Source organism: Nicotiana sylvestris, chromosome 4, assembly GCF_000393655.2.
Source record: "Nicotiana sylvestris chromosome 4, ASM39365v2, whole genome shotgun sequence".
Lineage (NCBI taxonomy): Eukaryota > Viridiplantae > Streptophyta > Magnoliopsida > Solanales > Solanaceae > Nicotiana > Nicotiana sylvestris.
In genome coordinates, this window is record NC_091060.1 from 123,017,988 (window position 1) to 123,042,740 (window position 24,753).

Here is a 24,753-nt window from a genome sequence, read left to right on the forward strand (position 1 = left end):
GCAAACGGGGATGCTGCAGACTTAGGCATATTCCTACAACAAATCCTACAATAAGAGAATCACAAGTAGCTTTTTGTAACTCTTTTGATGTAGCTTCTGGTAGTAACAACACACAAACACTTTTTTTTGTAATAGAGCAGTCGCTCAACATGACGCTCATCATCCACCTACTAACAACAATAGTAGTAATGTTCCAACTTTTTGTATAATTGCGTCTTTGCAAATGCTCCCTGTATTTCATTGTTAATTAATAGAATGCAGTCTTTTAAATAAATAAAAAGTCATACCTTTTCTATCTACAAACTTATAAGTATCTCATCTCTTTGTGCCATTATTATTAACTTATTTTAAATATATTTTCTCGATCAACAAAATTATTCAAATATTCGTAAATAACTTTTTGCTTCAAAGCCTTTTGGGCCCAACTTTTTGCTTTTTGACTTGTTTTAAGCAAGTTTTTAACTTATTAAGCACTATTTAACTTTGCCAAATACTAAAAGAAACTTAAAAACTAATTTGACCAGTGTAAAATCCAATCCAAATACCCTCTAGTCTAATTCATTACTCTACAGAAAATTGGACAATTTTAGAAGTAAATTACTCTCTCTGTTTCAATTTTGATGAGGTAGTTTTCTTTTTAGTACGTTTCAAAATAAATGATATATTTTTAAATTTAAAAATAATTAAATTTTAAACTCTTTATTATACTCATTTTATTTTTAATGAAAAACTTTAATAAAAGTTTTTTTTTTAAATTCGTCAAACTATCCCATTTAAATTGAAATGGAGGTATTATTAATTAAAAAGTAGTCAGACAGAACCGTAACAGAAGCTTTTTAAACACTGATATATTAAAGATGGGAGCTTGTCAGAAAAGAAAAGAATAAACAAAGAAAAGTAAAATCTGGAGTAGCGATATAAGTTTTTTTCCTCGATGAATAATGAACAGTGAACACTCCAATAGTCCCAGTTAACTCTCAGGCCTCAGCTATGGCTCTCAGTTTCCAACTGTATATGCTTTAGAAAATAGAAAGAAAAAGCCTCGGATTCTCTTCACTCTACTTTATAACCTACTACTACAATCTCTAGGGTTTTGCTTCTTCCAATTTCCTTCAAATGGAGATTCGTTTCACCGCTTTTGTACTGACGGCGGCGTTGATGCTCTCCGTTGAGCTCTCCGCCGGCGGAACCTTCTCGTCGAGGTTGATTCACGGCTACTCAGACGAAGCGATGTCGTTTTGGGCATCTAAAGGGAAGAGCGTGACGTGTCCGAAGCGCGAAAGTGTGGAGCACATGAGGTTGCTTCTTAGCAATGATTTGAAGCGCCAGAGATTAAAGCTTGGCTCGCAGAAACAACTCTTGTTTCCTTCTGAAGGAAGCAAAACTCATTTCTACGGCAACGACTTGAGTTGGTTAGTAATACTATTACTACTGAAAATATAAACTATTGCAGAAAGTATCTCTGTTTAATACTATCAGTTTACGAGATTTGTTAAAATTGAAGCTTAAAATGCACTTTTAAAATAATGAAGCTTAAAATGCGCAATGTTGTAACGGATTTTGAGTGTTCTTTTTTTTTTTTTTTTTGGATATTTCCTGTTGCATCTACGGAGTCAATTGTTTTGCGTTATGATTTATACGTATACTGAAATCAAGTTCAGTTTTTGTTTTATTTTGTTTTTGTTTTAGTGTTTACTTTTTAGCAGGTTAAATTGGAGATTTTTTACTCTTAATCTGTGAAGAGTGTAAAGTTCTGATTAATTTCTGTTTTAACCTTTTGCTTTATAAGAGTTACTTATAGTCTCGAGGAGTCATTTTAGCAGTGTTAAAAATAGCGTGAAGCGAGGAAAAACGACAACCCCCATTTCACGAAAACGAGAAGCGAGAAGCGAAGCGCCCGCTTTTTTTAAGTGAAGCGAAATTTTAAAAAAAAGAAATTAAAATAAATAATTGGGCAGAAACTGGGCAGAATTTTTCTGAAAAAAATTCGCCAGCATTTCGGCACTTTTTGGACTTTTAGAAAGAAAAAGTAAAAGAAGAAGAAGAAGAAGAAGAATGAAAATAAATCTGGAAAACATACCTGTTGAAACTAAGTTGTTGTTGTACTACTGAAGTCTTGAAGAAGAAGAAAAAGAACCCTAGTTTGCTTGAACAAATCGCTGGTTTGAAGAACCCTAGTTTGCTGCTAAGGAAGTCGAAGAAGTGCTAAAACAGAAACAACGATTTGGGTCTTTTAATTGAAAAAAGACTTTGGGTCTTTTAATTGAAAAATCGTCCGCTTCGATCGCTTCTGGGCGCTTCACCGCTTCTCGCTTTTTAGAGAGAAGCGGCCGCTTATGCATACCTGAGCCGCTTTTAACACTGGTAGCGATACCCCTCCCGCTCCGCTTCGCTTCTCGCTTAAAGCGAGGAAGCACCCGCTTTTTTGAACACTGCATTTTAGTGCTTAAGAGCACAATTCGAATGCAATTCACGATATCGGATCAAAGTGACCTCATAGCTGAACGCAAACCATGGAATGTTTTTTCCAACGGAGCAATTAGTTGTGGTCCTTTTGGAAGGTTTTATATCCTGGTGTTGCTGCCACCTTGAATGAATACTCTTCTTGATTGCCTATGGTTGTAGTATTGAAATGACACAAATTGGTCATCTGTTTTTTCTTCAAGCCTCAGTCTTTTTCATAAGTGTCAAGCCTTATAGTCATTCGGCCTTAGAAATCTTAAGAGATTTCCTTTCCCTTTCATTGTTGTAGTTGGCTCTTATTTCAGGAGTCTTAAAAATTCACAGCCCCTATATGATGGAATAAGAAAAAGCTACGTGGAAAATAAATCGGTAAGTTTTGTATAATATAGCATATATGCTTAACCGAAAACACAGAAACCTTGACAATTCAAATATAAGTAATAATATCAGGCAAAGGAAAAAGGGAAACAAGAAGAAAAGTGGAAGTACTGTATATAGCATGAAACTTTTTGTAGTGATCTAATTAAGTCTCTTGATTGTTCTGGATTACTATCATTCAGGCTGCATTATGCGTGGATTGATATAGGGACGCCAAATGCATCATTTCTTGTCGCTTTGGATGCTGGAAGCGATCTGCTCTGGGTCCCTTGTGATTGTGTACAATGTGCTCCGTTGTCTTCAAGCTACTACTCAATGTTGGTAGGGTGCCACAACTAAATTCTGCGTTTGACTGTTTATCCTTACTGGTAATATTTGACCTTTCTTTTATTTCAAAATATAAGTTGTAGTTCTGAAAGTACTATCAATGCAATTCCACGAAAGTCATCTTCACTTATAGTGGGACCACTAAATATTATAATGTCCTCAATTTAATTTGATGTAGTTACTCTAAAGAAAGATTTATAAACGTATAACCATCTTACAACATTATTTGACGCCCTGCAATTTTTCTGTCCAAGTTAAAATTACTCATGCACTTGATGCTTTGTGCAACCTCAAGGTCCAAGCTGTTGCAGTAACTTCTAAGTTACTGCTATATCCTGATATATTATCTTTGAAACCTCAACTTTTTCATTCTGAAAGAAATATGTTTTCTTTTAAAGATATGCCAACCAGTAAAGATTTACTAATAATTTTGGATTTTGTTGTATTTCACAGCTTCTATTGTTCCACTGAAAAACTTTTTCTGTTTAAGTAAAACAGTTTTGCTTTAAGATAAGGATGATTCGAGGTGTAGTAATTTATTTCCTGTATTTCACAATCTTATACCGATCCGGGCATGTATTTCTTTGGCTGGTTTATCTCGTGCTGAACAAGTAGAAGTGTCATTTTCACTTTTTCTTGGGTATGTACTCCTTATAGAAAAAAAATAAAAATTCTTGGGTATCTTTTGAAACTCAATCTGAGGAATGCACTGGAACATTTTGTTGAAGTAACATACGCAATTTTTTATTATCATTTTGTTGTACTTTTTTTCCTGGGGTGAATGGTTCAAAGTTTAAGTTCCCTTTGTGGCTTCTCCCTTTTTCTTCTTTGTGAAATGAATATTTCTTCTTGAATATTTCGTCTTCTATCATGTCTTTTTCCTTATGAACTTTGTCTTGAATTCCTAGTACAGTTGAATTAATTAACGCCTTATCAATGAAGCATTTAGAAGTGATAGTGTATCTCTCTTGGGAACAGTTTTAGCAGTTAATTCTCCAATGATTGATTGGCAGGTGCTCCCTTGTATTTGGGGCATCTATTGTGCAGGATAAAGATCTGAACGAGTATAGCCCAGCACGATCAAACACTAGCAAGCATCTATCTTGCAGCCATCGATTATGTGAACTGGGTCCTAACTGCCAGAGTCCAAAGGAACGATGCCCTTACACTGTTAACTATTATTCTGAAAATACATCAAGTTCGGGTTTTCTTTTTGAGGACAAATTGCATTTGACTTCAGTTGGTGGTCATGAACATCAAGGTTCTGTGCTAGCTTCTATCGTTATTGGGTATGCTTATTCAATTTTTATTTTCCCAGTTCTGTATTCTTCCAAGTAACACCAGCTTAACAGATTTGTGACGTTGAGAGACCTATTTTATGAGTTCCTTACGAGTGAGTTTGTAGGTGCCTTAGCGAAGTGTAGCAAGGGATTCTCCACAGAGAAGATTTGGCCCTTGAACCTTGAAATTTTCTGAGCTAACTGTTAAATTTTGGCTATTTGATTAGTGGTCAAGCTGCTAGCTGTCAAGTTACAGTATTTACCGGTTGGTTGATGAATATGCTTTTCTTTTTCCTATTATCTAATTGCAGGTGTGGTAGCAAACAAAGTGGCAGTTATTTGAATGGAGCTGCTCCAGATGGGGTGATGGGATTAGGGCCAGGAGAAATTTCTGTTCCAAGTTTGCTGGCGAAGTCTGGATTTCTTCCACATTCATTCTCATTGTGTTTTGACAAGACTAATTCTGGCACAATTTTCTTTGGTGATCAAGGGCCTGAAAATCAAAGACTAAGTTCATTTGTATCTTTGGATGGGAATTAGTATGTATCTCCTCTATCCTTTTGTGCTATGTTTAGCTTGATAGCCAAACAACTTCTTTTGCGCAATTATCTTATGTTCCTAATTGTAATTTGTACCAGCAATACCTATATTGTTGAAGTCCAACGTTATTGTTTTGGGGGTACCTGTCTAAAGCAAAGCGGATTTCAAGCCTTAGTTGATAGTGGGTCTTCCTTCACTTATCTCCCTTCCGAAATCTTTCCAAAAGTAGTAACTGAGGTACAAGTGTCATTTTTTTCTTGCCCTTGTTCCATGTTTCCTCTTGGTTTCACAAGTTACTATTCTGCTTAGTTTTAGAACACGCAATCAGTTTTTTGTTGTACCTGAGTTATTTCCTGTTTCTTTTCTTCTAGTTTGAAGAGCAAATAAATGCTACAAGGTTAGCTACAGAAGATTTTCCTTACTGCTATAAGGCTAGGTAAAGTCTGCTTTCCGGAAGATGCTGGTTTTAGTTTTATCTACTTGTAGGTTATATCCTTCTCTTTTTATGCAGTTCACGAGGTTTACCAAACATTCCTAGCATGAAACTTGTGTTAGCTGCTAACCAGAGCTTTGTAATTCAGAGCCCCGTGTTTACCATCTCCAGTGATCAGGTCAGTATTGGATTTTCTTTGCTTTGCCATCGGCCTGCAAATCGATCTTCTTCTTCTTCTTCTTCCTCTCTCTCTCTCTCTCTCTCTCTCTCTTTGAGGGGTGGAAGATGTGGCTCATGCATGCATACTCTCTGAAGCATATAACTTTTGGTAGAGATGCTTGAAGCATAAAACTTAAGGAGAACGAGTCACTGCAAGAAAGGATCCGCAGTTTTGTTATGAGTGGTTAGTGATGGTGAACAGATAGGAACCATGACAGCCCAATATTTAAGAAAATTTATGCTGGAACTGTGTAAATTAGCTATATAAAATTGCAATAGATTTCCTATAGAACTCCAATCCCTCAAAGAAGTTTTTCTGTAGCCACTCTGCTTTTAGTCCTCATCATATCTCCTTTTGAAATTAGTTCTAAAGATTTCTATTAGTGTTGTCATAGTGGCTACTGGCTACAAGGTCATTTTGGTTCTGTAATAGTTTCCATTCACTAGTTATTGCAGTTGTATGTTCTGCAAACTTCTATGTTCAGGAGCGAATGCTCTCTACGTGCAAAGATGAAATGATGGCTAAATGCCCCTGTACTTAGTTTACATTGGTTTTAGTTTTACTGCTATGAACATACATGTTACCCTGCTGCCTTTGCGTGCTTAAACAAGATATTTCCAATTCCTTTACGATAAAACAAGTGTGGTTTCTCAATAGGTTTCCCATTGTGTGACCGATTTCCTCGGAAACTGGATTTGCAAGTTCATTGTTCCCTCTCATGTGTACTTTGTTCTGTAGTTTTGATAGTGATGGTTTCTCATAGAAGGTATTTTGTGCAGGGCGATAACTTTTATTGTGTAGGTATCCTACCTATTGAGGGAATGATTGGTATCATTGGACGTAAGTGGATTATATGATTTTAAACTCGTTTTAAGATGCACATTCATAAATGTTTAAGGTTTGGATGAACTATGCAATTACATTTGAGTTATGCTGTGCAGAAAACCTTATGGAGGGATATCGAATGGTGTTTGATTGGGAAAACATGAAGTTGGGTTGGTCTCACTCCAAGTGTAAGCTCATTTTGCATATTTAGACTAGTTTTTTAAAGTAATTTTGTTTTTTTTTTGCTGTATTGAAAAGGAAAGGATGGAAGAGTTTACTGACCCCCCCACCCACCCACACACCCCAAAAACCCCCACCAAAAAAAGAAAAGAAAAAAAGGAAGGTAGATGAAAGAGCCTTATCAAAAGAAAAAAAAAGAACGTAGATGAAAGAAGAGTTTTGGGATATATGCGAGATAATTAGATTTGATTGGATTTCCTTGATGATTCTGTTTAGGCTTTAAGATTGAACACATGGTATAGTTTATGTATATTATCCTGAAGATGGCACTTGTTTTTGCTCTTTGAGCAAATTTATGGTGGAACACCTTTTACGCATTTCAACTTGTATCGGCAGGCTAATCTTACTTGAACTTTTGTGAAGTTTGGCACCTATTAGATTTTCACTAAATATATACCTTCTATTTACTGGTATACTGAGTTATTGGTTGGCATATTAACCACAATAATCATAAAAATCATAGTGAAGTAGCAGTAATTAGCATAATAATGGTTATTAGTTGCCTCTTGGTCTAGAATGGTTTTCCTACAAGTGAGTCTTGAAAGGAGAATAAAAAATAAAAATAAAAGTCACTTCTGAGAAGTATTTGTATCATGCAATAACTCAATTGAAGTAGGTTCTCTCTCCCCCTATCCCTGCACCATCTCTTCTTCACAAATCCATCTTTTGAATCTCAGGTCAAGACATAGGAGGGAGTGCAAAAGTACCACCAACACCTCCTCCGAGTGGTTTAGCCTCAAATCCATTGCCAACAAATGAGCAACAAAGAAGCCCTGGTGGACATGCAGTTGCACCTGCCATTGCCGGCAAACCATCTGCAGCATCACTCCATGCTGTTTCATACTGGCATTGCGCTATGAGTTCTCTTCTACTTTCATTCGTTGTGTGGTTACCTTATCTGATATAACATATGTAATTATGTGCTTATATGTAAATTCTCATTTCTTCAATCAGATCCTTCTCTCACAGATCATGTATTCTAGTCAATTAATTTCATTGGTTTTGGTCTTTCCTCAGATCTATTACTCTTTCTAGGTCATTTTGGTATCATTTTATTCGTTGGTATTCATTGTGATGATTTCCTCCATGATACATGGGCAGGAACATAAAGTTGTGATTTGAGTTGCTAGAATTCACGACGAGGATCTTTTATAGATCTAATCGATGTAAGTGGCAGGAATTTGAATCTATCATTCCCAACTAGCTAAGTAGTTTTTTTTCTTATAGGAATGCACCTCGTACACAAGTTACACGAGGTGGGAGGACTGGGAAGATCATTGATTTGGATGGTTCTGGTGCCGGTTCCGTTGAACTGAAATATGATGTGAAATGTTGCATATACAGAATTTTGGACCTTACGCTTGTCAAATTAAGTGCTGCTTCTTTCTGCCAAAGACTACAGAGGCAGCTCAAAAGCCTAGCCATCGTACCAAAATAAAACAAACTGATACCTAGATTATTCTGTTTCACTTTCTAGAGAAAACTATTGTCTATTGTAATCATGCTCATTAATCATTATTAACTTGGTCTAACTTGCGCAGCCTTTTGTCTACTTGATATTTGGCCTAAATATTGACCACACTGTGGTTATTGCAGCTTTAATGGAAATGCAAGGACCTTTCTGTTTTCTGGTTGATTTGTGTTAAGTGGCTATCTTTGCTTAGTTTTGAGCTTGTTTTCGCGTGTTCGTTTATTTCGGTATAATCTTTGACGTAGCGAGGGAGCTCTTTTAACCAAAGACTATAAGGATCAAGGATTCCGAAACATGGATGCTTTTGGTTTCTTTCATTTATTCCCCGTTCTCCATTGTGGCTGCATTTGTATAAAAGTGTTTTCGGTCAAAGAAACAAAAAAATATACGCACGCAAAACGCAAAACAGTATATCCAGAAAGACAATTTCATGAGTTGCCTCTTGGGGTTTTGAGAAATTTTTGTTTACGTAAAGGGGCTCGATCAGTAAATATCCTTTCTGTTCTTGGAATCGTGAGGATAAGCTGGGACAATAATCAACAACTGCTGCATGTGGATGGCTTTGTGTCCAAGTGTTGAGCAACATTTGAACTCCTTTGTTAACTTTTTAGTAATATCTTGCTGTTTTCCCTCAACAGTGTTCGCGTCCCCCTTCCATTTGTAAGTATGTTGCATATTTCTAGGGTTGTCGGGTTAGGAGTTTTTGTTTTTCGAAAAGTTTGAAAGAAAAGAATGAATGACCTTTGGTAGAACTAGAAGGTTGCTCTTACTTAGTGCATGGTAGGGGTGGATAATTTGCTCCTAATTAATGCAGAGTGGAGTGAAGATGATTAGGTTACGATTAGGGGTGTACACTTGGTTCGGATTTTATAATTATTAAATCAAGCCAATTGTATTGGGTTATTAAATCTAAGACCAAATCAAATCAATAAAACTCGGGTTTTTCAATCTCGTTTTTTCTCGAATTTTCGAATTTTTTGGGTTTTTTCCAGGTAAAATCTCCGTAGCTCAAAACATATAACTTATACTCAAAATATTTTTTTAATCCTAGTAAAAAACAACTATATAAGTTTTTTTTTCAAGAAAATAATACAAAATATGAGATGCGTCATGGCATTATTCTAAAATATTCAACAATAAAGACAATAAAATTATGCAATACAAATATTGCTAATTAGAAAGCCATAATAAAAATAAATATAATCTAAAAGTACTAAGTCATGCTAAAACAAGTAGACTAATAAGAGTATTAATTACATGACTAAATGCTAAAGAAAAATAAAGAAATGTTATGCATTTTTATCTACATTATCGTAAAACAAAAAATATTCAATACATTGTTGTTCGTAGTATTGAATTAAATATCTTTTGTTAGCATTAATATTGATTTGACTTTGGTTTGGACTTTTATTAGCATTATTTAAGTTACTGATATTAATGGCTATAAAACTTATTGGAACATTGAAAAGTTCTAATTCCAACCTTGAAATAATGCCTTAAAAGATAAAATTATGAAAAAGTTTAAGAAATATTTATAAGTTACATCACAATAAGTATATTATATATTAAATATATTTAAAATTTCTATATATATAATGTCGGGTTAGTTTGGTTTCAGTTTGACTTTCTTTAATTAAAACTAAACCAAATCAATTATGGTCGGATTTTTTTTTTCAACATCAAACCAAACTATAGTCGGGTTCTTTTTCCCGATTTGATTCAGATTATCGAGTTGGTGCAATTTATCGATTTGCTTTGTTCAACCCTAGTTACGATTCTAATCTCATTCGCAAAATTTGGTTGGTCTTATCAGTATACACGTCGATTACACATTACACAATGGAATATAGATGTATTGGTGTAAGTTGGGTTTTTCAAGTTTGACTAAGCTTTTACAATTTGTCAGTGTGAATGATTGGACTCAGTTTTTTACGATTCAGATATATTCATTCAAGAAATTAAAAAGCTGTTTTGGAAGAGTCTAAAGTAGATAATTCCTAACGAGTTTGACAAATGACAGTTGAGCAAACTTATAATCAATAGGAAACACCATTATTATCCTGGGGTAGGAGAAGAAATAATTCTACTATTTAGTGCCACATGAAAATGACTTTAGGATAGTGTCGTGGAATGTGGCATTAATGGTGCTAATTTTTCTAACACCACGTACGAGTTACAACCCCTACATGCATTTTAATTCGTATGACTTTTGCCCTATTTCGAAACATACCCCGCTTTACTAATAATTCTATTTTATGTTACAGTCACAACTTTCAAATCTACAACAACAAAAACAATCCTGTTGAATGATTAGATAGATTGACAACTATACACAGTTGTATACGTTAAGTTAGCTGAGTAGTTAGAGGTTAATTAGTTAGTTAAGCTGTTAGTATAAAATGTTCAATGCCTTTCCATTAGCCGGTTAGGTTTGCTCTTCTTCTGCTTATTTCTCAATTTTTAATAGCTTTGAATCTAGATATCATCATGGTATTAGAGCGAGCGTTAATGATCTGCGCTTGACGACTCCTATTTTAGATTCTTCTTTCTCAATTCTCAGCTGATTTACTCATCTAAGCTGTCTGATTATTTCAACTCCCAAAAGCTATGGTTTGTTCGATTTTGAGAAATCAATATTTTTTGGAGCATTTGCTTGAGCTTGATTTCATTGGCAAGAGAAGAAAACTATGGCGATTAAAACTGAAGATAGTGGATCGACTCCAGTTGATGCAACTGTAGCTCAGATAATTGACCAACATCATCCTTTGTTTCTTCAACCCAGTGATACTCCAGGTAGTTCTCTAATTTCAGTTAAGCTTACTAGGGTTTGCAGATGAGAGGTATCCTAAGGAGAAGTTTCCTCCTTGTCACGACCCGGATTTCACATCCTCGAGAGTCGTGATGGCACCTACTCATGAAAGCTATGCAAGCTGAGTATTATAAATTCATTAACCTTTTTACTTAGCCTTTTTAGTAGTTCAATATAATAGATGATCAACTACGAAAATATTATAATAAACAGAAAATGCGGAAGACGAAAGCTAATAGTTTAACCATATACTAGTGCAGAATCCAACATACAACTCTACCCAGAATTTGGTGTCACAATATCACGGACTATCTACGAATACTACAAACAGTGGTCTGAAAGATAAATACAAAGCTGTCTCTGAAATACATAAAATAAACAGAATAGAAAGATAGAAGGAGACACCAAGGCCTGCGGACGCCTGCAGGACTACCTAGGGTCTCCGCCACTGGACTGAAGGCAGCAACCTCACTGTAGTCCAAAAGCTGCAGCACCAGGATCTGCACAAAGTATAGAGTGTAGAATCAGTACAATCGACCCCATGTATTGGTAAGTGTCTAGCCTAACCTCAGCGAAGTAGTGACGAGGCTAGGATAAGACTACCAAATAAACCAGTGCAGTATATCATATATAACAAGTAATAATGCCAGAAACTAGCAGATAAAGATGGGAAGGGGGAACATGCTGCGAGGAATATCATGTACAAACAAAATTTTAGTAAAGAAGTGAAAGGAATACGAAAATTCAACCGTAAGTAGGAATAAGGAAATCAATGACAAGTGCACGACATCACCCTTCGTGCTTTTACCTCACATAATCATGGCACGAAATTATCCTTTGTGCATTTTCACTCATATCATGGCACGACATTGTACATCGTGCGACACAGAATCACCCTTCATGCTTTTACCTTACAATATCGGCACGACATCACCCTTAGTGCATTAACACTCTCTCACAAATATCATGCATGACATCACCCTTCGTGTTTTTACACTCTTCCTTACCCAAGCAACAACCACAAAGCAATACAGGCATGTAAAATCAATAAAATCACAATAGAATCCCGATAAGGGAACAATAACATAACAACAATATCCCGGCCCGGTAAGGGAAAACAATATCATGAGTAATAACATCCCGGCAAGGGAGATAATATCAAAAGTAATAACATCCTGGCAAGGGAGACAATATTATAAACCTCTTCTCTTTCCACAATTACTTCACAACTCAATTCTCAACTTGAGCCAACGCTCTACAATGTTCAATTACCAATAATATTTCCATAAGCCTTGTTCAACAATAGAAATCATCATATAAAGCATGAACAGTACGAAACGGAGTCACATTAATCATAAAACAAGACTCACGGGCACGCTTGACACCGATGTATAGATACTCATCACCACACCTATATGTCGTACTCAACAATTAACACATAGCAAATAAGACACAACTCCTACTCCCTCAAGCTAAGGTTAGACCAAACACTTACCTCAATGCCACGAATACAATTCAAGCCTCAACTACTGCTTTAACTCTTGTTTCCACTACCAATTTGCTTGTACCACAATTTACTTAACGATATCAATAAATGCTAGATGAATCAATTTTAATGCATGAAAATAAGTTTTCTAAAGATTTCTCCAAAAAGTCAAAAATTGACCCCGGGCCCACATGGTCAAAACCCGAGGTTTGAACCAAAACTCGATTACCCATTTATCCACGAACTCAAATATATAATTTGTTTTGAAATCGGACCTCAAATCGAGGTCCAAACCGCCAAAATTCGAAAATCCTAAGTTCTACCCAAAACACCCAACTTCCCCCATGAAAACCCTTGATTTTGAATCGAAATCATATAAAAAGATGTTATAGATTGAAGAATATGAGTTAGAAATGACTTACAATCGATTTGGAGAAGAACCTTTCTTTGGAAAATCGCCCAAGAGAGCTGAGGGTTTGAGGGAGTTTGAAAAATGAAGAATTTTTCGTCTAAGTTTGATTTTGCATAGGCGCAGATATCGCATTTGCGATGACATGTTCGCAAATGCGAACTTGGAATTGCAGCCAAAGCTTCGAATTGCGAAGGAAGGCTTGCCTTTGCTTTCTTCGCAAATGCGAACAACTGTTTGTGGCCAATTTCACTTCGTGGCCTATCTAAAACTCACCCGAATCCTCGAGGCTCCAAACCAAATATGCACGCAATTCTAAAAGCATCATATGGACTTGCTCGTGTGATCAAATCATCAAAATAATATCAATAACTATGAATTAAACCTCAAATTCATGAAATCACTCAAGAACATCAAAATTTCCAATTTCTCAAATAAAGGTCCGATTTATACTAAACGAACTTCGATTCTTACCAAACTTCACAGATTCAACTTAATTATTATATAAAACGTGTACCGAGCTCCGAAACTAAAATATGGGCCCGATACCATCAATTTCAAACCTTTTTTCATTCCAAAACTCTTATAATTTCAATTAAATAATTTTTTTCAAAAATTTATTTCTCGGGCTTGGGACCTCAGAATTCGATTTCGGGCATATGCCCAAGTCCCAAATTTTACTGCGGTCCCTACGAGACCGTTGGATCACGGGTCCGGGTCTGTTTACCAACTTTAATTAATTTTAAAAGCCAATTTTCTTATTTCACTTAGTTTTCACATAAAAGCTCTCCAAAAACATGCGGCTGGATTGCGCACGCAAATCGAGGTGAGACAAAAAAGGGTTTTAAGGTCTCGGATCACAAAATTTACTTTCAAAATGAGTAAATTCTCCACCTCTAAAATAACCGTTCGTCCTCGAACGGACATAAGAAAAGTACCTGAGTCGGAGAAAAGATGGGGATATCGGCTCCGCATATTGGATTCGGACTCCCAGGTCGCTGCCTCAACAGGCTGACCTCTCCATTGAATACGAACAGAAGGAAAACTCTTCGATCTCAACTGACGAACCTGCCGGTCTAGGATAGCTACCGACTCCTCCTCATAAGACAAGTCCTTGTCCAACTGGACGGTGCTGAAGTCTAACACATGGGATGGATCGCTGTGATACTTCCTAAGCATGGACACATGAAACACTAAATGCATAACTGATAAACTCGGCGGCAACGCAAGTCTGTAAGCCACCTCTCCCACTCGATCAAGAATCTCAAAAGGACCAATAAATCTAGGGCTTAGCTTGCCCTTCTTTCCAAATCTCATCACGCCCTTAATAGGCAACACCCGAAGCAACACGCGCTCGCTGACCATGAATGCCACATCACGAACCTTACGACCGGCACAACTCTTTTGCCTGGACTGAGCTGTACGAAACCTATCCTGAATGATCTTAACCTTGTCCAAGGCATCCTGTACTAGATCTGTACCCAACAACCGAGCCTCTTCCAGCTCAAACCATCTAACCAGCGACCGATACCACCTACCATATAAAGCCTCATAAGGAGCCATCTGGATGCTCGACTAGTAGCTGTTGTTGTAGGTAAACTACGCTAAAGGCAAGAACTGATCCCACGAGCCTCCAAAGTCAATGACACAAGCTCGGAACATATCCTCCAAAATCTGAATAGTACGCTTATGAAATATTGTGCTCAACTCGACCCGTGTGCCCAACTCACACTGAACTGCCCTTCAGAAACGTGAGGTAAACTACGTACCTCGATCCGAAATGATAGACACGGGCACACCATGAAGATGAACAATCTCCCGGATATAGATCTTAGCTAACCTCTCAAAAGAATAAGAAATTGGCACAGGAATGAAATGTGCTGACTTGGTCAGCCTATCAACAATAACCCACAATGCACCGAACTTCCTCCGAGTCCGTGGGAGTCCAATTACCAAGTCCATAGTGATACGCTCCCACTTCCACAGGAATCTCAATCTTCTGGAACAAACCACCAGGTCTCTGATGCTCGTGCTTTACCTGCTGACAATTCAAACACCGAGCCACACATGCAACAATATCCTTCTTCATCCTTCTCCGCCAATAATGCTGTCGCAAATCCTGATACATCTTAGCGACGCCCGGATGAATCGAGTACCGGAAACTATGGCCTTCCTCTAAATTCAACTCTCGAAGTCCATCCACATTAGGCACACAGACTCGACCCTGCATCCTCAAAACTCCATCATCTCCCAATGTAACCTGCTTGGCACTACCGTGCCGCACCGTGTCTCTAAGGACAAGCAAATGCGGATCATCATACTGCCGATCTCAGATACGCTCAAATAATGAAGAGCGAGCGGCTGTGCAAGCTAACACACGGCTGGGCTCAGAAACATCCAACCTCACGAATTGGTTGGCCAAAGTCTAAACATCCAAAGCAAGCAGTCTCTCACCGACCAGAATATATGGAAGACTGCCCATACTGGTTGACTTTCTACTCAAAGCATCAGCCACCACATTGGCCTTTCCCGGATGATATAAGATGGTGATATCATAGTCTTTCAATATCTCCAACCACATTCTCTACCTCAAATTTAACTCCTTCTGCTTGAACAAATACTGTAGACTCTTGTGATTCGTGAACAACTCACATGACACGCCATACAGATCATGCCTCCAAATCTTCAACGCATGAACAATGGCTGCTAACTCCAAATCATGAACTGGATAATTCTTCTTATGAATCTTTAACTATCGCAAAGCATAAGCAATGACATTGCAATCCTGCATCAATATCGCACCAAGTCCAATATGCTTTACAATAAACTGTATATGGCCCTGAACCTGTAGGAAAAACCAACACCGACGCCGTAGTCAAAGTTGTCTTGAGCTTCTGAAAGCTCACCTCACACTTGTCCGACCACCTGAACTGGGCACCCTTTTGAGTCAACCTGGTCATCGGGGCTGCAATAGATGAAAACCCCTCCACAAACCAATGGTAATAGCCTGCCAAACCCAAGAAACTCCGGATCTCTGTAGCTGATGCGGGTCTAGGACAGTTCTTGACTACATCTGTCTTCTTCGGATCCACCTAAATACCGTTTGCTGATACAACGTGACCCAAGAATGCAACCAAACTTAGCCAGAACTCATACTTCGAAAACTTAGCATATAATTGACTATCTCTCAAAGTCTGAAGAACCACTCTCAGATGCTGCTCATGCTCCTCCCGGCTGCGTGAATATATCAAAATATCATCAATGAAGACTATCACGAATGAATCCAAGTAAGGCTTGAACACTCAGTTCATTAGATCCATAAAAGTTGCTGGGGCATTTGTCAACCCAAATGACATCACCAAAAACTCATAATGCCCGTACCGAGTGCGGAAAGCTATCTTAGGGACATCGGGTGCCCTAATCCTCAATTGATGGTAGCTAGATCTCAAGTCAATCTTCGAAAATACCTCGGCATCCTAAAATTGATCAAACAAATCATCAATCTTCGGCAATGGATACTTATTCTTGATTGTAACCTTGTTTAATTGCCGATAATCTATACACATCCTCATCGATCCGTCCTTCTTCTTAACAAACAACACCGGTGCACCCTAAGGTGAGACACTAGGTCTAATAAAACCTTTATTAAGCAAGTCTTGCAACTGCTCCTTCAATTCTTTCAACTTAGGTGGGGCCATACGATACGGCGGGATAGAAATGAGATGAGTGCCCGGAGCCAAATCAATGCAGAAGTCAATATACCTGTCGGGTGGCATACCCGACATGTCTGAAGGAAATACCTTAGGAAACTCACAAACAACAGGCACAAAATCCATAGAAGGAACCTCAACACTAGAATCACGAACATCTGCCAAATAGGCCAAACACCCCTTCTCGACCATATGCCGAGCCTTCATATATGAGATAACCCTACGGGTAGAATGAACAGGATTCCCTCTTCACTCTAGACGAGGTAAACCCGGCAAGACTAAGGTCACAGTCTTGGCATGACAGTCCAAGATAGCATGGTAAGGTGATAACCTGTCCATCTCCAATATGCCATCAAAATCAACCATATCCAGAAGTAACAAATCTACTCGAGTCTCAAGACGCCCAATCACAACTATACATGAACGATGGACACGATCTACCATAATAGAATCACCCACCGGTGTAGACACATATACATGAGCACGCAAAGAATCACTAGGCATGACCAGATACGGTGCAAAATAAGATGACACATAGGAGTATGTAGATCCTAAATCAAATAGAACTAAGAATCTCTGCTACAAACCAGAACAGTACCTGTAATAATCACAACGGAGGCCTCAGTCTCAGGCCTGGCTGAAAGAGCATAACATCGGGGCTGGGCCCCACCACTCTGAACTATATCTTTGGGATGACCTCTTGCTGGTTGGCCTCCACCTCTAGCTCCACCTATAATACCTCTACCTCTACCTCTAGCACCTCTACCTCTACCTTTAGCTGGCTGAGCGGGCGGTGGAATACTCGGTGCCTGAACCATAGCACGGGAACCCTGATGTTGAGAGCTTCTTGGTGCTCGAGGGCAAAATCTAGCAATATGCCTCGTGTCTCCACAAGTATAACAAGCCCTTGTCTACTGAGACTATTGACACTGACGACCTGAATAACCACTCTAAAAACTCTAGAGCGGGAGTGCACTGATGGGAGCTGGCGATACTTTGTGGGGCAGCTAATCAGAATACTGCATATGAGAACCACAACCACATAGAGCATCGTGAGAAGCCTGAAGTGCTGAATGAAATGTCCTGGAAGGATAGCCCCTAACAAAAGAATCTCTACCTCCAGATGAGGCACCACTGAACCTTACCGAATGACGAGGCCTCTTGTCGGACCCCTGACCACCCCCTGCAATAGAACCATCTCAACTCTCTTGGCCACATTGGCTGCATCGTAAAAGGAAATCTCACTCCCCGTCTCTTTAGCCATCTGCAATCGGATAGGCTAAACGAGTCCCTCAATGAACCTCTTCACTATCTCTCTCTCCCTCAGTGGGAAGTATAAGAAGAGCATGATGGGCCAAGTCAATGAATCTGGTCTCCTACTGAGTGACGGTCATAGATCCCTGCTGGAGACGCTCAAACGGCCTCCAATAGTTCTCCTTCTGAGTGATAGGAAGAAACTTCCCCAAAAATAGTTGAGAGAACTGATCTCAAGTCAAAGCTGGCGACCCATCTAGTCTAGCCAAACAATAATCTCTCCACCAAGTCTTGGTGGATCCATACAGATGAAAAGCAGCAAAGTCGACCCCATTAGTCTCCACTATCCTCATGTTCCGTAGAACCTCATGACAACTGTCCAAATAATCCTGGATCCTCAGAAGATGTACCACCAAAAGTAGTAGTAAAAAGCTTGGTGAACCTGTCCAATCTCTACAAAGCATCAGCCAATATAGCTGGCCCCTCTTTTGTCTGTGCCACAATAGTAGGCTAAGCTACCCCAACTAGTTGAGCTGTTGGAGTCTGAAACTGGGGAGCCATCTGCTCCAGAGTGCGGGTAGCAGGATTCTGGGCCCCTCCTCCAGCCTGAGTGGTGGCTGGTGCCACAGGAAGCAAGCCTGCTTGGGCGACACTCTCCATAAGGCCCACTAGATGGACCTGAGCATCCTGAAGTATCGAGGTGGCGATGAACCCCTCTAGTACTTGAGATGGTCCTTCTGGAACTGTCTGGTCCGGAACCTCATCGTCAAACTCAAGCTGAGGCTCCGCCACTGGTGCTGCTCCTCGAGCTCTGGGTTGAGCCCTGCCTCTGCCTTAGGCACTAGCACGACCTCGACCTTTGCCCCTTGCAGGAGCTGCTACTGGGGGCTCGAGATGCTGGTCAGCTGATGAAGCGGTACGTGTTCTCACCATCTGCAAAAAAACAGAGTGGAAGTTCAATTAGTATTGAGAAATCAAGTCGCACGACAAGAAAGAATAGATATGAAGTTTTTTCCTAACTCTGTAGCCTCTGGGGTATAAATACAGACGTCTCTGTACCGATCCCTCAGACCCTACTAAGGTTGTTCGTGAATTGTAAGACCTAAGCAACCTAGAGCTCTGATACCAACTTGTCACGACCCGGATTTTCCACCCTCAGGAGTCGTGATGGCGCCTACTTATGAAAGCTAGGCAAGCAGAGTATTATAAATTCATTAACCTTTTTACTTAGCCTTTTTAATAGTTCAATATAACAGATGATCAACAACGAAAATATTATAATAAATAGAAAATACGGAAGACGAAAAATAATAGTTTAACCATATACTAGTGCAGAATCCAACATACAACTCTATCTAGAATTTGGTGTCACAATGTCACGGACTATCTACGAATACTACAAACAGTGGTCTGAAAGATAAATACTAAGTTGTCTCTGAAATACATAAAAGAAATAGAATGGAAAGATAGAAGGAGGTGCCAAGGCTTGCAGATGTCTGCAGGACTACCTCGGGTCTCCGCCATTGGACTGAAGGCAACAACCTCACTATAGTCCAAAAGCTGTAGCACTGGGATCTACACATAGTGCAGAGTGTAGTATCAGCACAACCAAACCCATGTGCTGATAAGTGTTTAGCCTAACCTCGGCGAAGTAGTGACGAGGCTAGGACAAGACTACCAAAAATGTCAGTGCAGTTATATCATATACAACAAGTAATAATGCCAGAAACTAGCAGATAAAGATGGGAAGGGGAACATGCTGCAGGGAATATCATGTACAAACAAAATTTCAGTAAAGAAGTGAAGGGAACACGAAAATTCAACTGTAAGCAGGAATAAGGAAATCAATGACAAGTGCACAACATCACCCTTCGTGCTTTTACTCTCGTCCTCATCATAAGAATCAATATAATCGGCACGACATCAACCTTCGTGATTTTACCTCACATAATCATGGCACAAAATTATCCTTCGTGCATTTTCACTCATATTATGGCACGACATTGTACATCGTGCGGCACAACATCACCCTTTATGCTTTTACCTTACAATATCGGCATGTCATCACCCTTCGTGCATTAACACTCTCTCACAAAATATCATGCACATCATCACCCTTCGTGCTTTTATACTCTTCCTTACCCAAGCAACAATCACAAAGCAATACGGGCAATGGAAATCAATAAAATCACAATAGAATCCCGGCAAGGGAACAATAACATAACAACAATATCCCGGCAAGGGAAAATAATACCATGAGTAATAACATCTCGGCACGGGAGACAATATCATAAACCTCTTCTCTTTCCATAATTACTTCACAACTCAATTCTCAACTTGAGCCAATGCTCTACAATGTTCAATTACCAATAATACTTCTAAAAGCATTGTTCAACAATAGAAATCATCATATAAAGCATGAACAATACGGAACAGAGTCACATTAATCATAGTACAAGACTCACGGACATGCTTGACACCGACATATAGATACTCGTCACCACACCTATACATCGTACTCAACAATTAACACATAGTAAATAAGATACAACTCCTACTCCCTCAAGCTAAGGTTAGACCAAACACTTACCTCAATGCCACGAACACAATTCAAGCCTCAACTACTGCTTTAACTTTTGTTTCCACCACCAATTTGCTTGTATCTAGCCACAATTTACTTAACGATATCAATAAATGTTAGATGAATCAATTCTAATGCATGAAAATAAGTTTTCTAAAGATTTCTCCAAAAAGTCAAAAATCGACCCCGGGCCCATATGATCAAAACCCAAGGTTTGAACCAAAACTCGATTACCCATTTACCCACGAACTCAAATATATAATTTGTTTTGAAATCGGACATCAAATCGAGGTCCAAATCCCCAAAATTCGAAAATCCTAAGTTCTACCCAAAATACCCCAATTTCCCCATGAAAACCCTTGATTTTGAATTGAAATAATGTAAAATGATGTTATAGATTGAAGAAAATGAGTTAGAAATGACTTACAATCGATTTGGAGAAGAACTTTTCTTTAGAAAATCGCCCAAGAGAGCTTAGGGTTTGAGGGAGTTTGAAAAATGAAGAAGTTTTCGTCTAAGTTTGATTTTGCACAGGCCCAGATATCACATTTTCAATGACATGTTCGCAAATGCGAACTTGCAATTGCGGCCAAAGCTTCACAATTGCGAATGAAGGCCTGCCTCTGCTTTCTTCGCAAATGCGAACAACTGTTCGCAATTGCGGTGCCTGCTAAGGTCGCATTTGCGACATGAGCCTCGCAAATGCAAAGGTCTCCCTGCCCCAGCCCATCATCGCAATTGCAATGTTTCTTTGCAAATGCGAGCCATTGCGAAGCCTGCAGACTTGCAACATAACATCAGTTTTCCTAAGTCCAATTTCACTTCGTGGCCTATCTAAACTCACCCGAGCCTTCGGGGCTCCAAACCAAACATGCATGCAAGTCTAAAAACATCATACAGACTTGATCATGTGATCAAATCATTAAAATAACATCAATAACTATGAATTAAACCTCAAATTCATGAATCACTCAAGAACATCAAAATTTCCAATTTCTCAAATAAAGGTCCTATTTACACTAAACGAACTCCGATTCTTACCAAACTTCACAGATTCAACTTAATTATTATATAAGACCTGTACCAAGCTCCAAAACCAAAATACAGTCCCGATACGATCAATTTCAAACCTCTTTTCATTTCCAAAAACTCATATAATTTCAGTTAAATAATTTCTTTCAAATATTCATTTCTCAGGCTTGGAGCCTCGGAATTCAATTCTGGGCATATGCCCAAGTCCCAAATTTTACTACGGATCCTACGAGACCATCGGATCACGGGTCCGTTTACCAAAAATGTTGACCAAAGTCAACCTTAATTAATTTTAAAAGCTAATTTCCTTATTTCACTTAGTTTTCACATAAAAGCTCTCTGGAAATGCGCCTGAACTGTGCACGCAAATCGAGGTAAGACAAAAAGAGGTTTTAAGGCCTCAGGATACAAAATTTACTTTCAAAATAAGTGATGACCTTTTGGGTCATCACACTCCTGTTCTACATGAGTTGTGGGAAAAGTGTAATGCTATAGTTTTATCGTGGATTATGAATTCTGTGAGTGCTAAGTTATTTTGTGACATGGTGTATGCCTCAAGTGCTCACAAGTATGGATGGACCTTAAGGAAACATTTGACAAAGTCAATAGTTCTAGAGTGTTGTTCCTGCATAAACAAATAGCTACCTTTACCCTAGGGATTTTATCTGTCTCTGCATATTTTTCTAAATTGAAAGAGCCGTGGGCAGAATTTGATGCTTTTATGCCTTGTCCTGACCGTGGCTGTGAAGAATCAAAAAAGTATGTTGAACATTTTGAGTACCAAAGGTTACTCAGTTTCTTATAGGCTTGAATGAAACATACTCTCAATCCAATAATTAAATTTTGAATATGTCACCAAGAAAATCTATATACAAAGCATACTCCATGATTATCTCTAAGGAGAGCAGAAGAGCAATGGCTCAACCTTTACAAGTTTCAGAGATTCATGATGGTACAACCCTGTTTAGCAGTAAGGGAGCTAATTCCTTTGGAACCTTAGCTCAACTCAATAACAAAGGAAACATTGGTCGCAAACATACCTATCTAGGAAATGGAATGACTCATACTAGGGCAACATCATTGTTTAGTAACAAAGGTAATACATGATCTGGCTATAATTTTTCTGGTGAAAATAATCACTGAGGCCCCAACTACAGGTCTATACAGAATAATCTTCATTGTGACTATTGCAACTTTAAAGGCCACACAATAGAAACCTGCTACAAACTAAATGGCTATCCACCTGATCTAAGTCAAAGAAGAAAGGTGATTTTGGGGCTGCTAACTTTGCTCAAGGTAATGCAGAGAACTATGCCTCTAAAGCCTTTAGTAGTAGTAATACTGGAAAAGTTGGTTCCTTTGTCAACTTTGCAGGAGCCTCTCAGATGCAACATGCTAATCAGAGTTTCCAAGCAAGCATCCCTCAATTTACTCAAGAGCAATACAATCAGATCTTGCAGCTTTTAGGCAAACGAACTGAATGTAATGGATCAGCTATGGCAGCAAGTATGCCATCATATGATGATATTACTGATGTTCTGACTAAATCAATTGTAGACTCAGGAGTTTTAACTCACATGATAAATAGATATAATCTGTTGACTAATGTTAAGGCAATATCTGCTGATATAAGGGGAAAAATGCATCTACCTACTGGTAGTGTAGCTCATATTAGGCACATAAAATCTGCTTATCTTCTTAAGGATCTAAAGGTATTTAATGTGATGCACATACTTGATTTCAAGTACAACCTTCTATCTGTGTCCAAGCTAACCAAGGAAATAAAATGGGTTGTTATATTCTATCCTGACTTATTTATTTTTCAGGAGCTCTTCAGTGGACCGGTGGGGGGGATTGATAGAGAAAAAGATGAACGGTATGTGTTCAACTCTATACCAGGAGGTTTAGTAGCATTACAAGTTCAAAGCTCAGCTGTAGAAGTCAATGGTTCAATTCCAAGACCTATACCTGCTGTAAATACAATAAGAACTGATAAATCAATAAGTGTAGCCTTGTGGCATAGGAGATTGGGGCATGTACCTCTAGTAACTATGAGAAAACTAGATATTTTTCACACTGTTGAATGTAATACTAAGGTCAATAATTGTACTGTATGTCCTTTAGCCAAACAAACAAGGTTATCATTTCCTATTAGTACTACTGTGTCTAAGTGCTGTTTTAATACTATTCATGGTGATGTTTGGGGTCCTTACAAGGTCCCTACATATGATGGGAAAAGATACTTTCTAACTTTGGTGGATGATCACTCTAGATATACCTAGCTTTTCTTATTACCTACTAAAGCAGAAGTAATAATGGTTCTTAGATCCTTTTTCACTGTGGTTAAAAATGTTCACTCAGCTTCAATCAAGTACTTTAGATCAGATAATGGTTGTGAGTTTTTTAATTCACAGATGACTGACTTATTGCAATCTTTAGGCATTATTCATCAAAGTTCATGTGTGTATACCCCTCAGCAGAATGGAGTTGCCAAAGGAAAACACAAATATATTCTTGAGACAACTAGAGCTCTCAGTTTTCATACTGCAGTTCCATTGAGATATTGGGGAGAGTGTGTTCTCAATGCTATCTATATCATAAATAGACTTCCATATATTGTACTTCATGGTAAATCTCCTTTTGAGATCATGTTTGGGAATTCTCCTTCTTTGAAGCATATAAGAGTGTTTGGTTGCCTAGGGCATATGACTACAGTTAAAAGATAGACAAGTTTGCTCCTAGAGCACTTCCTCCATGTTACACCCCGTAGTATTGTACGTTGGATTTGTCATAAGATAATTGATATCAGTTCAAGGAAAATATTATTTTGAGGTTATAAGTATTATGCTATTTCAAACAAGTGATAAGTAAATTCGTGAAGGTGAGAGGGTAAGAAAATCGAAGAAAATGAGTTTCATCGAAGTTTGACATTTTGAGATAAAATATGGTCTAAGCTATAATACCCGGTATTTATGGACTAGTGCCATACAAGGTACCACATGACCATGATAGAAAAGTATATAATGTGTTTTCAAAGTGATTAGTATTTTTAGTAATTGAGATAATTTTTAATTATATAGAAAATTAGTTAATTATTAGTTTAATGGGAGATTAACAAGCTAATTAGGAAATTGTGGATAATTATTAGGTAGGGACATCACCCCCTCCACGTAGCAGCAAATGAAAAAAGACTAAAAAATCTAATGGTGATTCTTAGTTCATGAGACTACGTGGCATATTTAGGAAAATTTGTTGGCTTAGTCATCACAGTAGTGGGGGCCCACACCTATGAAAA

General features: G+C 38.3%; 1 protein-coding gene and 1 long non-coding RNA gene across 3 annotated transcripts; both read left to right on the forward strand.

Moving 5' to 3' along the window:
• The first annotated feature begins 922 nt into the window (after nucleotides 1-922).
• LOC104249473 (aspartic proteinase-like protein 1) lies at nucleotides 923-7,728 on the forward strand. Of its 2 annotated transcripts, none has more exons than XM_009805908.2 (10): nucleotides 923-1,412; nucleotides 3,024-3,162; nucleotides 4,182-4,457; nucleotides 4,760-4,987; nucleotides 5,087-5,225; nucleotides 5,360-5,424; nucleotides 5,500-5,599; nucleotides 6,421-6,481; nucleotides 6,583-6,654; nucleotides 7,384-7,728. In XM_009805908.2, the coding sequence occupies exons 2-10, from the start codon at nucleotides 3,059-3,061 to the stop codon at nucleotides 7,611-7,613; spliced, it is 1,275 nt and encodes a 424-aa protein (XP_009804210.1). In that variant the 5' UTR covers nucleotides 923-1,412; nucleotides 3,024-3,058; the 3' UTR covers nucleotides 7,614-7,728. The 2 variants fall into 2 exon arrangements, with proteins under 2 accessions (XP_009804210.1, XP_009804209.1); XM_009805907.2 differs by having other exon boundaries at nucleotides 1,006-1,412; nucleotides 4,216-4,457.
• A 2,674-nt stretch (nucleotides 7,729-10,402) lies between these two features.
• On the forward strand, nucleotides 10,403-23,640 carry LOC104249471 (uncharacterized). Its single transcript, XR_716755.2, has 2 exons — nucleotides 10,403-10,970; nucleotides 23,285-23,640. It is a non-coding gene; the product is annotated as an uncharacterized lncRNA (long non-coding RNA).
• The last annotated feature ends 1,113 nt before the right edge of the window (nucleotides 23,641-24,753 follow it).

Excerpts from the sequence above, each read along its gene's own strand:
- LOC104249473 (XM_009805907.2), top strand. The coding sequence starts at position 1,117 with ATGGAGATTCGTTTCACCGCTTTTGTACTGACGGCGGCGTTGATGCTC. Across the intron at positions 4,988-5,086 it reads GTATCTTTGGATGGGAATTA|CAATACCTATATTGTTGAAG; the intron begins GTATGTATCTCC and ends AATTTGTACCAG. Across the intron at positions 5,600-6,420 it reads TTACCATCTCCAGTGATCAG|GGCGATAACTTTTATTGTGT; the intron begins GTCAGTATTGGA and ends TATTTTGTGCAG.